This window comes from Pterocles gutturalis, unplaced genomic scaffold (assembly GCF_000699245.1).
Source record: "Pterocles gutturalis isolate BGI_N339 unplaced genomic scaffold, ASM69924v1 scaffold30228, whole genome shotgun sequence".
NCBI classification, from domain to species: Eukaryota; Metazoa; Chordata; class Aves; order Pterocliformes; family Pteroclidae; genus Pterocles; species Pterocles gutturalis.
Window position 1 is genome coordinate 47436 of NW_010124214.1, and position 16503 is coordinate 63938.

The 16503-nt window shown below is 38.1% G+C and overlaps 1 protein-coding gene across 4 annotated transcripts in view; it reads left to right on the forward strand.

Annotated features, from left to right (window-relative positions):
• The window catches only part of REV1 (REV1, polymerase (DNA directed)), a 51815-nt gene that overhangs the window by 33958 nt on the left and 1354 nt on the right, over nucleotides 1-16503 (forward strand). For 2 of the 4 annotated variants that reach the window (XM_010078208.1, XM_010078207.1), the window contains 8 exons: nucleotides 1769-1925; nucleotides 2292-2494; nucleotides 4475-4708; nucleotides 8616-8724; nucleotides 9961-10163; nucleotides 10346-10502; nucleotides 11384-11486; nucleotides 12939-13361. In XM_010078208.1, the coding sequence (XP_010076510.1) occupies nucleotides 1769-1925; nucleotides 2292-2494; nucleotides 4475-4708; nucleotides 8616-8724; nucleotides 9961-10163; nucleotides 10346-10502; nucleotides 11384-11486; nucleotides 12939-13050 (1278 nt within the window). In that variant the 3' untranslated portion in view covers nucleotides 13051-13361. Of the gene's footprint in view, nucleotides 1-1768; nucleotides 1926-2291; nucleotides 2495-4474; nucleotides 4709-8615; nucleotides 8725-9960; nucleotides 10173-10345; nucleotides 10503-11383; nucleotides 11487-12938; nucleotides 13362-16503 lie in introns of those variants that run through there. The other 2 variants (XM_010078205.1, XM_010078204.1) reach the window with 2 other exon arrangements.

Here is a 16503-nt window from a genome sequence, read left to right on the forward strand (position 1 = left end):
TAAATACTGCTTGTAGTGCCAATCAGAGATACAGATGAGAGGAGGTTTTACTCTAGACTGCAAGTCTTAGAGCCAGAGAAATTACCAACCCGTGGTTTGGCCTTTGTTTGAAGGTGAATTGCTGGCTCTTATTTTAGAACACTCTTGCTCATCTCAGTGGTTTTGTCATAGCAATGTGAACCCATGACAAGACTATTTTGGCATCAGCCATTTGTTACAACGGAGCACAGTGTCTTTCTAAAACAAACCTACATTTATTGGTCATCTAGATGTAGGAGTGGAGTCTTGATTCATAAGGTTGCCTTGCAAAGTCAGCTCCATAGCTTGGGTTTCTTCTTGGAGTTAAGGAAATATTTATCATCCTCTGCCTGTTTTTTTTTTCTAGTTTCTTGTCTGGCTGTCTGCTTTGCTGTCTTTCCTGACTTCTTACATCATTCTATTTCACTTGATTTCTTTAGCCCTCAGTTTAGGGGATTCTTCTTTAAAATTAGTATCCCATGGGTGTTGCACATGTTGTTTTGCAAAGAAATGTACTACTTCTGATGAGGTGGCTCTGTTCAGTTCTGGAGGGGCCGTTCGGTTCTAGATTATATAATGAAGTACAGCTATATCCAAGGTCCCTCAGTAGTATTCCTTTCAGCTTTAGACACATCCTGTATGTATATTGGAGCTAGTCCCCCTAAGCTTCACTTATACACAATATGAGTCATGCTTTAAAGTGTCCTTTTTCTCACAATATCTAGAAAATGTCCTAAATTGATAACCCTTAGCTGTTTGTGCCCACACTTGGGCAGATGAATCCAGTCACTTGTCCTGTAGACTTAACGTAACACTTAAACGGTTGTCCTAAAAGACCAGAAAACCCAAGGCAAATTTGTTGTACAGCACAGCAAACACAGTATTCCAAAGTCCTCTTCTAAGTTGTAGAACTCACATCTAGAAATACTTCAAAGCAAAATTATAGAAGTGCAAAGAAAACCTTTTTACAATGATGTTTTATTATCCCATTAATTGCAACTAAGAAACTGTTAACAGACAAAATCCTTGCTATGTAATCATAGAAGCTGACCTGATGGAAATACATACAGTAGCTCCTTCCTGCTTTCTGAGTCCTATATACAATTTTTTTTAACTGTCGGGTTTTTTTCTTAATAATTACAGAGGATTAGCAGTAAACTTGCACAGTGCATTCTTAGTTGGACATAGTTTTTGAACCCCTGTTGATTTGGTATTTAGAAGTTAATGAAAAGTGAGGATGTCTTTCAAAATGAGGAACACCTCATCTGATAAAGACTACTTCCACCAAACATCCCTTGAGACTGTGAGAACCATGTCTAGAAGTGAAAAAATGTTCTTATTTCTAGACTGAAGTGAAGGTTTTAGTATAGATTGTCCTCAAGAAAGGCATTCCTTTCTTGTACAGGTAGCCAGATTTACTAATCACTTCCTGGTCAGTACTTCTGTATTTGCTAGTGTCTAAGAAATTTCATAATAAACGCATTGTTTCATGGTCCTGTTGACAGCGCTTTTCTATACCACGGAAGTTAAGATGGTATTGTCTTTGTGATTTCTTAGTTGTTGGCTTGCGGTGGATAATCCTGGGATTTGTTTGTGATGTTTTTAGTGGCTTTTTATGTATATTTCAACATACTTTATTCGTTCTCTCCTCCACCCACAAGAGGCAGCCAGTTTCAGAGAAGGCAATGCTACTATGACAGAATTACAGATTTTTATTCATAAAATAAACGTATTAATGTTTTGGATTTAGGTTGGAATTCAGGTACAGCAATTAGTTCCCATCAGTAAAAACACTTCGGCTTGCTCAACAGTACAATCTGGACGCTTACCTGGTGGATCACATTCAGTTATTGATCTTTTTCATGTTCAGAAAGCAAAAAAGTGCTCAGAAGAAGAACATAAGGAAGGTCAGTAAGCTTTGAACTTGCATGTGTGCTAATGATCAGTTCTGAAGGGCTCCAACATAGGTTACCTTTTGGAATACTTATTCAATATTATACCAGTACAAATTATTTAACGTAAACTCTTTGAGAGCGGATTTTGCTGCTGCAGATTAAAATGCTACATATAAAACTTTGTATAGGATTATTCCAGTCATTTTTAAAAGTTAATGGTAACAAAGGATACTTTAAAATAAAAAGTGTTTTAGTTATGCTATATATTGTATACACTGTTTATCAAGAAAACCGTAAATTGGCTTCACTGTATCTTGAATCTTCAGAGTATTTTTAACTATTAGATGATCATTCTGTATTTTGTTTCCATATGTATAGTATTTGTGGCTGCTATGGACCTTGAAATATCTTCTGATTCAAGAACTTGCACTTTTCTTCCATCTCGTGGTACCCATCTCACATCTGGTCTCAATTCTGCTGTTAACAGCAGTGAGTCTGCTGTCAAATGGAATGGCGTACATTCTCCTATCAGCGTAAAATCCAGGCTTAATTTGAGTATTGAGGTTCCATCTCCTTCACAGGTAAAATCTGAGAATATATTGTAATAACTTGGGATTGTTTTTCTTATTTGGATCGAGCAAAAAAAGTTACATTACACTTTAGAAAGAGCTCTAGTAGAGTACGATGCACAGTAAGAAACTGTTATTGATGCAAAACTATTTTGCTTTAATAAAAGTATTTTTGCAGAGCAGTCATTTGTAGACTAAATTTTTAAAAAATTCGATTTTTTCAAAGGAAATAATTTTTCAGTATCTTTTTTCCTTCCCATTACTTGCCAAAGGATTGGAATGGAACAGGAATGAAAAAGATACAGAGGACGAAATATTAAAAAACATTACCTTCCACCTTTCACAACCAAAGCCCAAAGTGTAATTATAAAAAAAATTAAATAAACTTTAGGAAAAACTTCTGTCAGAGAAATTAGACACATTTTATAGTTAATACTCAGTGTTTATATGATTATGATATGATGCAAATTTGTAAATTCCCTTATGTTTGCTCTTCAAAATTATTTATGATTAGCTTGATCACTGATGAGTGGCTCAAGAAGAATTTTGATGAGTACTTTGTGTCATTTTCATGAAGACAGAACTTCTAAGTGTTTTCCATCCCCTGTATGACAGTAATATTTTTTGCCACAGATGCCAATAAATGATAATCAGGTAGTCTTCTCCACGTGATTTCCTAAAGTCATGTATTCCATACTAGTCTTTAAATTACACTATAAATCTGTCTTCAAACTTTAGTCTGTGAGAAGGAACTGAACGACTACTGGTCTTACACTACTTCATATACTTTTACAATGGCTGTACTCTTAAGTTTCTGTCTAAAAGAATGTCAAACTTGTGTTTAGATCTAATTATTCATCTTCCTGTGTTTTTTCAAATTTTCTTCCAATAATATTGAAGCTAAGATGCGTACTTAACACTTGTACAGAATATCACCTTTTAGATGAGAGGAGGACAATCTTTATTTAAGTAAAATATTTCAGTGGTGTTTGGGGTTTTTTTATGTGTTTTAACAAAGGAAGAGCCTCCTTATTTCCACCCTGCATGTTATTCAAGCAAACATCTGTTATAAGGGTCTTCTATGAGCAAGGTGCACTGAATTCTGTATGTATCTTAGGTATAAATCTGCTTTTCTGTAAAAATGTGTCTTTTCATAGATAATTTGTAGTTCTTCTCTGTAAATCCAGAATCTGGTCATAAATTCATAAACTCCAAATTTTCTTCTTAAAGGTAAAAGATAGTTTTATAATACTGATATGGAATCTCATTTAGCAGAACTCATAGTCAAACATTGGCATTTGTCTACATAGTTTTATTCAAATTTTACTTGTGACAAAAACGATGCTGTAAATCTGCTTGTCAGTTACATTCATTCTGTTACTTGTGCAACTGTTGTTGTATACAGCAACTTATAGGTACTGAGGGGTCATTTCAGTTGTTTTAAGTCAATAATTGATGTTAAGTATCAGTTATGGCAAGCAAAAATTTGAATCTAAAACTTATTTCATTATCAAAATCTATGACAAGAGTCTGACAGTATGCAAACATGTGATACCATTGAAGTAAATTAGTAACATGAATCCTAGAACTATAGAAAGAAAGAAATTAATTGCTTACTGCTTTGTACTGGTCCCCAGTTTAGTATTCATATCAACATGTTACCTAAATAATTTGAATTTGGGTTTCCTTATCATTAGGTAGTTGTAGAGGAAACCTTATATATGATTTGTGATGAGAACACTGAACATGGTAAAAAGATAAAACTGAGCATTCATATTTACTGAACTACTTAGTCTTAAATGATATTTTAACATTTTGCTGCTGCAGAGTGTATCTGTCAGGTTCCTAAGTATGTTTTAGAATTATTATTTTTTAAATTAATTACAACTAATATTTTTTCTAAAATTCAAGAACTGTAGAACGAGTTTTTGAGTAAAATTAACTCTGTTCTCTATTCCTCAGAAAAATCTAAAAGCTTTTATATATTTGCAGCTAGATAAATCTGTGCTAGACGCTCTCCCACCTGATCTTCGAGAACAAGTAGAGCAAATATACACCATTCAGCAAGGAGAGAATTACGGAGATAGCAAAAAAGAGCCAATAAATGGATGTAACAGTGCACTTCTGTCACAGCCAGTTGGAACAGTGCTTTTACAAATACCGGAGCAACAAGAACCAAATACCAATATGGGAATTAATGTGATAGCCTTGCCAGCATTCTCACAGGTAGGATGTTTGCAGGGTATCAATAAACATCAGTTTCCCACATATAGGAATTGTTAACAGCTTTTTCTTGAGACAGCATTACTAGAATCTGTGACTTACCAAAGTTATTTATGGTCCTTTAATATCTTTAAAAGTCTGTGGTTTTAAATGTGACTTGATCTATCACGAACATAGTATGATAGTTTTTATTAAAGATTTATAGTCATCAGTATGCTTATGTTTTTGCTGTCATTTAATGTAAAACCCCATCATTTACACTTTGCTTTGGAATCCAGTGTGTAAATAGCCTTTTTTCTGCATTGCAGCTGAGTTACACTGCACAATCAGTCTGAAGCAGTCCTAAAATCTGCTTAGCTAGTCACAGGAGACTCACTCTGTTTAAGTGGATGTTTTGATGGTGTAAAGCCAACCTCTACTAGCTTCTTTAGATGTGGTTGTTTGTATCACATTCCTGTGAGAAAGGCAGGCATGGCTAAAGACTGTGCATATCTCCATAATTTTTACATGAGCTCATGTAAAGCATGTCCAGGATGAGGAAATTGCAGTTATTTCTCAAAATAGGGGCTCGAAGGGGGAGCAGTAATGATGCTTCTAATTATATTCTGCCCTTCAATCCAAGATGCTGCTGAACAAATGTAGGTTCAAAAAAAAAAAATAAATCAAAGATTGGATTACCTGGAGATATAACAACTTGCATATGCATCATTATTTAGAAGATGTATAGTCTATTCTACTACTAAAATTTCTTCACCTTGATTCAAGTTCATAGTTTCAAAAACAGTTGTGTCAGTTTTTATTCCTGAACTGCAAAGTTGGGTTTCCCCTGTGGAGTTATTGTGGAAATAGTATATGAACTCTCCACACCCTAGATATTTTAGATTATGTAGTTACATTCATTCATAGGCAAGAATCTGTCTTGGACTTGTGTGTTAAATTATGCTGTGCTTTGAAGTACATCCCTCCACACCTGGTTTACCACGCAGTACTCTTTTTCAGAGTAAATTTTAACTGCATATGGCTTTCTATAAGAAATACATTTAGTTTGTGTTTATGTTTTATTTATCTATTAATTCTGTAGTTGAGAGTTGATTGTTGTTTATTTACAACAGCATTACTTCTTGAAATTGTCTTAGAAATGCCTAATTTACACACTCAGTTGCACTGGTTTTCCTGTCGCTGTCTCCTAATGCATTTTATGACTCTCTTACTTGATCCAAAAATGATGCCTTAGTATAGCAGCCTTTTTGTTTGAAGATGTCGTTCAAGAAGAATTGCCTGCTTTCTGTTTATTTATCGGGGAAATCTATAGTATCTATTTTAGAATGCCTTATGCTTATACTCAGTTTTTCTCCTGAAAACCATTCAGCTTGCTTTATTGGCATAAAGAGAACCAAGATTTCAAATTTTTGTTTTCTGAGTTAGGTCCAAGTTTAATACCTAGACTAATATGGTTGAATAGCTTCCTTAGGCTTGGAGAAGAAAAATGCTAAAATCAGTTCATTAGTATGGGAGGATTTTTTTCTATGATAAAGTCAAATGTGAACTTAGTTCAAAAATACCATCTTTGTCTAAATATAGTTTGACACAATTTTTTTTAATTGTCAAACTTTGTGGGAGTATATATTGTATGAGTGCACACAAACACTTAAGATTACTTTCTTTCAAATGATGCAGTGAACTAAGTAGTAATAGGTTTCAGGTATAGAAATATTGCAAGCCACTCTGAATAGAGTACTGTAGCTACATCAACTCAACAAATGTAAATGATGCCCTGCCATCTTTTTATTGCTTACTTAGGTCTGTTTTTCAGCCCTTCATTCCTTTTGTCTGAACTGTGTTTTGACGACCAGGTGCCAAGTTAATTGGCTGATGGTGATTTATTCATTAGAAAACATGTGGAAAATGTCCTTTTTTGGGTAAGGTTCTCCCATAAAAAGAATCCAGATAGGTTGCATTCATTTCTATGAGCTGCTGAAGTAATCTTAAAATTTAGAAGAGCTGTATATCTCTGTAGCAGCTGAATGCTATAAAAGCATAGGATGCAAGAAGTAAAGATTATAGATGCTTAGAAATTAATGACGTTTGTAGCAGTGGAGTTAATTACTGGTGGCAAATTTGCACCTCGTTGTTACATTTTCTTATCATGGTATAGATTCCTTCTAAGGAAATTTATACAGCACATCAAAAATACTGATAGCTGTATGCCGACGTAATACATGTATTTATAAAATTAAGGTTCTCCATAATGTGAATGTGATACAGCTATGTGAAAGCTGTGTTAGGACACTCTGGCTGTACAGTGAATTACCCAAAACTCCAGTTAATTAGAGTGGAATTCATATGAACTTGACTGATGGCTCTTCTGACTGGATTTTTACATGTTACACTTTCAGAGGGGGGGATAATGAGGGAATAACAAAACCACGTCCAGTTCCCTGTATTGCATTATTTCTGCGTGAATTATTAAGTGGTGTACACAAAAACAGTGTTAATACAGGGCCTCCCAAATTCTTGACTGTGGAATGCTTAACCAGGGAACGCCAACAATTTTTAAATAGTTCTATTAAATAAAATTTGTATTTAAAAAATAACTTAAGCCTCTGGACTTAATTGGCTACATTCCACTGCAATGCTTTGTTCTGTGCAATGTATGCAGTAACTGAGGTCAGTTATTCCCATTTCTTCCTTTAATTGGTGCACATTTTGTGTGGTGAAAAATTTGTGTTGGCATGTGGAGTTCTAAAAATTGAAAAAATGTTGTGCTAGATTGATGAGTTTTACCTGTGGGAGGATGTTCATATTTATTGTCTATATAATGTAGACGACATATGTGTGAATAGCACAGCCTGACATGGCATACTTATTTTGGTTTGAAAAAAAATGATCAAATCTCTCTTGAAAATAAGAGGTGACTTTTAGTATATATGCATACTGACGTATACTACAGTATCTCAGATGGCAGTAGAAATGGTATTGTGCCCTTAGAATAGTAATAGTAGTTTTGAATAATTTTTTTTTGTTTGTGCTCATCTCTGAATTTTACCACTGAAATGAAGGACACTCTCCCACTGGGCAGATTTAATCCTGTAAATGATAGGTTTGCTTTTTTGAATTAGATTTTGCAAATTATGAGCTGAAATACAGTCCAGTAATATTGGGAAACTCAGAATACAAGGCCAGTCTGTCACTAAGTTGCTACTTCAGACAGACAGTGAGGGAAGATAACCAATAATGCATGAAATTTTATTTTGTCTATATGAGTGTGTGTGGCAATTGGCAACAAATGATTTCCTGTCTAGAACTGAAGCCCCTAGGACAGTTGGAAGGGACTGCGTTTTTATCAGTCAAACAAGGGGTGGACAACTGTGGAAGAAAGAAATGAAACCCTTTTGTGCTAGTTCAAAATATGAGGTAGCTGGACTTGCATTTCCTGTCCTTAAAGAAGTGAGACTATTTCCAAGGATATTTTGTTTGAGGAGTGTAGCAGCTTCCAGGAAATAGAAATGAAAAGGAGGAACAAAAGTTTGATTGTCACAGTGTTTGAGTTTGGAAATTTGAAGGGAATGTTCTCTGAGTTAGGCTTAATTGTGCTGTTGATATAGCTGTATATCAGTAGGTGAATAAAGTTAGTGGTGAATAAAGTAGGTGAATAATGATGGTTAGTGTATTATAGGCCCATTAATAGTAGTTTTATACAATAATAATGTAGAGTAATATTAAATGGAAAATTTTATGTTTTTTCAAGCTGAAATATGTCCAGAAAATGTACAACATATTTCAGAGTGTTCCAGTTATATCTCATTTATTTTTTCTTGGCATAAAATGTAAATAACTTTTTCATGTGAGTGATCTTGAGGAAAGCAAGCAGTGTTGCTTACTGGTAAAATAATCTTTTGTTACTGTTCAGGTGGACCCTGAGGTTTTTGCTGCACTGCCTGCTGAGTTGCAAGCAGAGCTGAAAGATGCATATGATCAAAGGCAAAAGCAATCAGAGCAGCAACCTGCTAACGCTTTTGGTGAGTATATATAGTTGTACAGTGGTTTTGTATAGGAGTTGTTTACTATTCAAAGAGATCCCTAAGTAACAAACTGGAAAATACAACTACAGCTTCTGTGAAGATGCTGTGTTAAAACAAATTTCTGTATTTATTTTTGACAGACTGTCAGTTACAACCAGCTGTGGTCTCATGTTGCAAGCAGATGCCTAGCTTTACTTAAATGGGTAATTAATTCAATTCATTGGGACTGTGGCACTAAACTTACCCATGTCCACATGTTTGCAGAATGGTATCTAAACTTGATAGGTCTTGTGATTTAAAGTATTCCATCTTCAGTACCTAAGTTAGTTAAACTATGTTCAGATAGCATTCTCATGGTTCTGTGAAACCGATAGAACTGGTATGGATTTCAGGCAACTGGAGATGTGATACATCTCACCATATGTCTGATAGTCAGATGGTATAATCAGTAGAAAGAAGTACGGTTAATTCCCTGTGAACATGCTTTGCCATAAAATGGGTTGGAAATGTCATTGGATTAATTGCCAGTTAAAAACTGCATTATTATAATCAAACCTTGATTTCACAGTCAGTGGACTAATGCAGATGTGTTAGTATGATGGAATGAGAGCAATTTCCTTGGTAAATGGTGATAAAAGCAGGTTGTGAGGCTTTTTGCCGCTGGTTTTGCTGACAACCACTGCTGGGAAGTCTTAGTGGGTATCTTGATGGGACAGTGCTCTGACTGAGGCAAAGCAATTTGTCCAGTAGGCTTCAGATTTCAACAGCTGTTCATATTCAGGCACTGAAATGCTTCATATTAAAAGGCTTATGAATAGTTGAGTACCCTCTGAGTATGCTACGTCTAGCAGTGCTTTTCAAATACTTAAAAATATTGCCCACGTAGAATCACAGAATCATAGAATGGTTTGGGTTGGAAGGGACCTTAAAGATCATTGAGTTCCAACCCCCCTGCCATGGGCAGGGACACCCTCCACTAGACCAGGTTGCTCAAAGCCTCATCCAGCCTGGCCTAGAACACCGCCAGGGATGGGGCGTCCACAGCTTCTCTGGACAACCTGTTCCAGTGCCTCACCACCCTCTGGAATGGCACATGAGTGTTAAAGTAGCCTTATCTAGGTATGTTCTCCCAATTGGTCTGTAGATTTCTATGAAATATACAGAATCCCCCTTTCAGTGGAAAGGTATTACATTTTAAATGTGTCAACCACTAACTATTCCTGTGTTTTTCAGTGTCAAAAAATCCTTTCCTACACCTGAAGCATGGAACAATTAAAAATAAGAAAAAGATCAGGAAAAAAAATCCAGTCAGTCCTGGAAAAAAGATTCAGAGTCCTTTGAAAAACAAACTCATTGGTAGCCCTGCAAAAAACATGCCAGCTACATCTGGAAGCCCACAGAAGCTAATGGATGGTTTCTTGAAACAAGAAGGAACAGTTGCTCAGGTAATTTTAACACTTAACAGCTTTCAGTATGTCCGTTTCTTTAGACTTAGTCCATATTCACAAATGCAGCTTCTTTTCTTTCCTGGATTCTTTACTAGACACCTGTCTATGTGTATATGTGGTGTTGCCATACTTGTTAGAATGAGCATTATCAACTTTTATGTTTGGAACAGCCAGAAGCAATTCCATCAACTTCAGATTCTTCAGGCCCATCAGCTCTGCAGACTGAACAGCCTGGTTCATTCAGGCCACAAGCACCCAATCTAGCTGGAGCTGTTGAGTTCAATGATGTAAAGACGTTGTTGAAAGAATGGATTACAACTATTTCAGGTACGGGATGTGATGCTAGTGATGATCTTGTATGCCTCATGAGGAAAAATGTTGGTTTAGTAGGCTCTTTGTACTTCTTCCTTCACTCTTCCTTTCACTAGTTATTCTTCACAGTAATCTTGAAGTCTTACTGCCTTGCAATCTTGGAGTAACTTGATTCTTCCTACTCAGTTGTTACTCTGTGGTTTTGCCAGCTCCTGCTTCTTGCTTAACATCATGAAAATCTACCTGCTCTGTCTTCAACCCATTTGTCACGCCCTTGCTTTATGCCTTGATGTTACTTGTGTGGGAGGTTTTCCTTATTTTGTCCACCATATTACAACCACGAGGATGAAAGCTATCAAAAGGGAATTCCTCTTTTATGAAGATGTCATTTTAGAGGCAAAGGAATGCAGTTTTTTTTCAGAATAACTGCTGGAAAGAATTCTAGAATAAAGTGCAAAAGTGTAACACCATTGCAAAATTGTGATTTAAATTTTAACATCATGTCAAATAATTAGCATCTCCTGAATATCTTGGGAAATCTGACCTGTGAGATCCTTCGTATCCGGGACATTACTGTTCTCCTAAGAGTTTCAAAACAGCCATTCCATTCTAAATCCCTATTTCTTTTCCCTTTGGTTAATGTTAGTTTGGTTGTCATTTGTTCTTACTAAAGAAAAAAAGAAAAAAGAGTTCTACAAGAGATATTTTGGGACCTTGCAGTACACAACTTCTGATGTTGGGGGAGGTAGGGGAATACAGCAATTGTCAGATCAGCTTCTGAAGTGCTAACACTGCAGAATTTCTTTCTATTATATTCCAATTACTCCATCATTATATTCTAAGTATACTTAGAGAAAACTTCTCTTTTTTTTTTTTTTGTAACTTTTTTATTGCAGATCCTATGGAAGAAGACATTCTACAGGTTGTGAAGTATTGTACTGATCTAATAGAAGAAAAGGATTTGGAAAAGTTAGATCTGGTTGTTAAGTACATGAAAAGGTAGGTTATGTGCTAGTACTTGTGACATTGGGCTGGTTTTGTTAGCACTTATGCACTACGTGCTTAAATGTGAGGCCACAAGCCTATTAGACATTCCATTGATGAGTGTGAATTTTTTTTTCCCAAAAACGGGGAGGGGAAGAAGTTGGGCAGATAAAATAGGTAATTTGTGAAAAATTAATAGTAGCATTTAATAGTATTTGCTACAAAGTCCTTTGTTTCCAGACAAAGGATATAGTTCTGTCATCATTGTCCCTTTTCTTCATCCTTTTTTCATCCATTTTTCATGTCAGCTTAGATCTTTCCTTTGTTTCATACAATTTCAGTTCTCCTGCTGTATCCAGGTCCTGTCCCGCATCTCCAACCTCTTACAATCAATTTCTGTTACTTAGCTGTTGTGTTCTTCTTCCCATGAGTCAGGAGGCCCAAATTGCATTTCTGACTTGCTTACTAACTGGTACTTAACTATGAAGCTCAGCTTTCTCTTTCTTAGATCTGGAAATGATTTATTTCACAGAATTAGTCAACGCCCAAAAGACTACAGCAATGCAAAAACTTTGCTATGCTTTTGTATTACGGGATGTCTGTAGGCCTTAGAAAATGCAAAACACACTGTGCAGTTAACTGTTTTGTTGAATGCTGTATAGTAAATTCTTTATAAAATTCTTCAGAAAGCATCATGTCCTATTCCTGGTCCTGTATGTGAGATTTGCACTGATGGCAGTGTGTTTCTCCAAAGCCTGGTAACAAGCGTAGGACAAGGAATTGGGAGTCAGATGATAAGCAGTTGTCCATATGATACTGGTGTTAGGTCTTCCAGAGCTGTAAGTGGAGGAACTCCCTGCTCTCCTGTAAACAGTGATCTAGAAGGGGATTTTGAGAGTACAGAGCTGCTTTGTTTTCCTTGGGCATTTCCTTAATTTGCTTTGAGTAGCAGCTAAATGATAGAGGTAACTCATAGCTCTCTGTGTGCCTGCATGATTTGGTTCCATTTTTATTAATAAACACAATATAGTGCCCCCAAACCCTGTTATTTAAATGTCTTAATCACCACTGGCATTTATTGGAAGAAAAAAGGTGTGGCATGTGTGTCTTGGGATGAGGAGGTAAAGATCAGGATTCAAAGCTTGCCACTTCTGATTCTTCAGTATGAAGCTGCTAGAGGGTCACCGCTTTGATCACAGGCTTACAACCACTGCAGCCTGCTCATGTTCACAAACTGGTGTGACACTGTTCATGTCAGAAATTTCACCACCAAATGGCAGAGGAATCTGTGGCATTCAGTAAGACTTGGTATATCTGAAAAGACAGGGCTTTACCAAGATTGAATCAAAATACCACTCGTCGTGAACTGTTGTGATCTTGTTTTCCAGTATGAAGACCAAAACCTACTGTAAAACAGACTGGTTCTGTAATGGTAATTTTCTCCCTCTTCTTCCTTTTCCCCTTCAGGTTAATGCAGTCATCTGTAGAATCAGTTTGGAATATGGCATTTGACTTCATTCTCGACAATGTTCAGGTAGTTTTACAACAAACTTACGGAAGCACATTAAAAGTTATCTGAACTTGTAGTAAAGAGCTTGATGAGAGCCTGGAGCTCTCTGCTAGCTGTGCCATAAGTGCTTGTGAGGTATTTGCAAAGTGCATGATAGTAAAGCCCTGAGTTTTTATAATTTCAAATTTCTTTTTAAACAACAAAGTGTTTTGTACATTTCTTTTCAGAAAGTGCCAAATTTGTCAGTATTGCATGTAAATAATTGTGTTAAAATTCTTTTATTGTAGTATAGAATCTATTTACAAAATGTTTGTTTATAAAGTTTTATGGATTTTTACAGTGAAGTGTTTACAGTTGTTTAATAAAGAACTGTATGTATATTTTTGTACAGATTCTATTTTGTGATGCTTCAGTTTGAATATAGCTAACCCCTTTTATTACAGCCACAGCTTTGATGCATTTCACAAAGTTTTACACAGTGACACTGCCTCAGCATGCTTAGGAGGCTGCTGTACATTCACCTGGCTGCTTTGTGTTTCTTCGCCACCAACTTTATTACAGATTTTAAGCTGAGGGAAGAATACTAGCTTGTGATCAGTTTCATCCTTCAAAGATAGAAACCAGTGTGGCGCAGCCACTCCCAAAGCACACAGGGTGTTAGGTGAAGTGTAATTGCTCTCTAAGCTCTGTGTGTTCGGGTGTACTGTTACCTCTAGAGAGGTGTGCTGGTGGAGGAAAACAAGTGGCGGTCTTTAAACAGTTACCCAAAAGAATCACTGTAAAGGAGCTCAGGTGTGGCTAACATGGAGCACTGCTGAAGCCTATATCAGTCTCCTGCATTGCTCCTACTCAGGACAGAGCCATGTTCCACTCTTGAAACACCGTAGTTCTGCCCTGTCTGTGACATGCATTTCCTTTATGCTATGTAACAAAATACAGTGTAGGGAGTAGCAGAATCTCAAATGTGGGTATATACCTGAAATAAACAGCCCTGTCTTATTTGTGTGCATGGCAGGGAGGGGTATGCTTGCAGCTCTACAGTTGTGTTTTGGGCAAGTTTGCTTTTTCCAGAGGTACACCAGTCTCATAGAGTAGTGTTTGGCCCAAATACGTTGAAGCAAGGCTGGTCAGGTGCCTGGAAACAGTGAAGACCACTTGAAAAAAACCCAGGTGGTAAGAAAAATCTTTTCATTTGCCAAAGACATGACTGGGGGCTGGAAGGGAAAGCAGAAGTACCCCACATAATGCTGGATGGGTGTGGACCCCATGTGACTGCAGAACTGCAAAAGCTGGAATGCAAACTGGAGCTAGCCCTGGACCAGGATTTGCACTGCCCCTGTGGCTGGAAGCATCTCCACTACCACAGGGCTGGAGCTGCTGCACTCAAAGTAGCTGTAGCTGGCAGTACAGCTAGAGCAAGGACCTCTCTGCAGTTACTTCCCTGGCTGCCGCACAGGCTACAGCAGTGACAGCATGTTTTAGCTTTCAGTTGTGCACACTGGGAGAGGTACCAACGTGGCGGCCTTCTCTAACAAGGGGATGGATGAGGGAAGGGCAGTAGATGCTGTTGCCCTTGACTGGAGTAAGGCTTTTCTTAATATCTCCTCTAACGTCCTCTGAGACAAGCTGATGAAGTACAGGCTAGAGCCAGGGACAGGGATTGAAAAGTACCTGGGCAGGCAGGTCCTGGGCATGCTGCGCAGTGGCACCAACTCCTGTTAGAGGCCAGTCCCACATGGTGCAACCCCCAGTCAGCACCAGGTCCTGTCCTGTTCAACACCTTCCATTAATGACCTGGCTGCTGGGGCAGAGTGCACCCTCAGCAGGTTTGCTGATAGGGCTGTAGGCTGTGCTGTATTCTAGAGAGACCAACAGGCTGGAGAAATGGGCTGGTAGGAACACTGTGAAGTTCAACAAGAAGTGTGAAGGTCTGCACCCAGGGAGGAACCACTTCAGGCCCTGGGGTCCACGCAGCTAGAGAGCAGCTCTGTAGGTAAGGCCCTGGCAAGTGCTTGAGGCAGAAATACTTACAGCAAAGGCAGCCAGCAGTGTCTCAGGCTGAATGAGGAAGAACAGCACCAGTGGAGGATGGCACTGTTCCCCTCTGCCCAGCACTGGTGAGACGCACCTGGAGTGCTGGGTCCAGTTCCAGGCTCCTCAGCACAAGAGCAACATGGAAATACAGAGCAACACCAACATGGGCCACAGAGTTGTTTACAGGAATGGAGCTTTTCTCATAATACAAGGAGAGGCTGAGAGGGCTGGAACTGCTTAACCTGGAGAAGGCTCGGGACAGTCTTACCCATCTTACCCATGTCTATAAATAAGGAATGGGGTATAAGGAAGACAGAGATGGACACCCCTCTGTCATGTCAAGTGAAAGAGCACAAGACAATAGCCACAAAGTGGTACAAAACAGTCCTTTTGAAACACCTGCCCCCCCGGCAAGAGGCTGTCCACAGGACTTATGGAGCCTTCATTAGGAAGAAATTTTTCACTATGAGGGTGGTGAGGCACTGGAACAGGTTGCCCAGGGAAGCTGTGGATGCCCCATCCCTGGAGGTGTTCAAGGCCAGGCTGGATGAGGCTTTGAGCAACCTGGTCTAGTGGAGGGTGTCCCTGCCCATGGCAGGGGGGTTGGAACTTGATGATCTTTGAGGTCCTTTCCAGCCCAGGCCATTCTATGATTCTGTGACCAGTGGAGATACTCAAAACCCAACACAACAGAGTCCTGGGCAACCTGCTCTGACTGCCCCTACCCCAAGCACAGGGAGGTTTTGGGCTTAGTGACTGCAAGAGGTCCCTTCCCACTTCAGTCTGTGATATGGCTGATGTCTCCAGCTTAAGTTAGCTTGTTAGAGATCTGTCTATATAAACTGTGGAGATGTAGCTACAAATAGATGTAGAGAAGGAGGGACCCCACCCCAATCAAGGTGTCCAGATTTTCATTACTTTCTAGTTTGGGTCTTATAGAGCCCCTTTAGCTGCTGCTTTTGAAGCTGCCTTTTTCTTTTCTCCCTATTTAAGAAAACTGGTGTGCTAACTGTTCACACAGAGGAATATATTCGCCAAAATTCAAGCAAGTATTTTACCAATTAGGTTTCAGATATACACCTCTGGTTTTGTGAGTGCTGCTCAAGACACACCTTTAAAAAAAAAAATAAAAGACTCAAAGGATTACTTAACTGAGTGAGGCTATCTGGAATTACATTTTCATTCTCCCTTAGTGATCCCTCCAAGCCCTTAAATATTATATTCAACAGTTACCTACTTCCTTAAAGTCTTTTAGTGAAGGTATTTGATAAATTCCACAACAGCCCACAAGAATAGCCTGATCCTTTTCCCCAAGTTTTTACCTGTGGGAAGCACACCCTTCCCCATTCAGAGAAACAATCAAGAATACATCAAGACGACAATGTTTGACATCTGGGTTCTCAAGAACTTTTTATTAGTGTAGTTTTCATGATTGCATAGTTTGCAAAAGAAAATTATAACAATTAAATGCAGTCTCCTCACTATGAT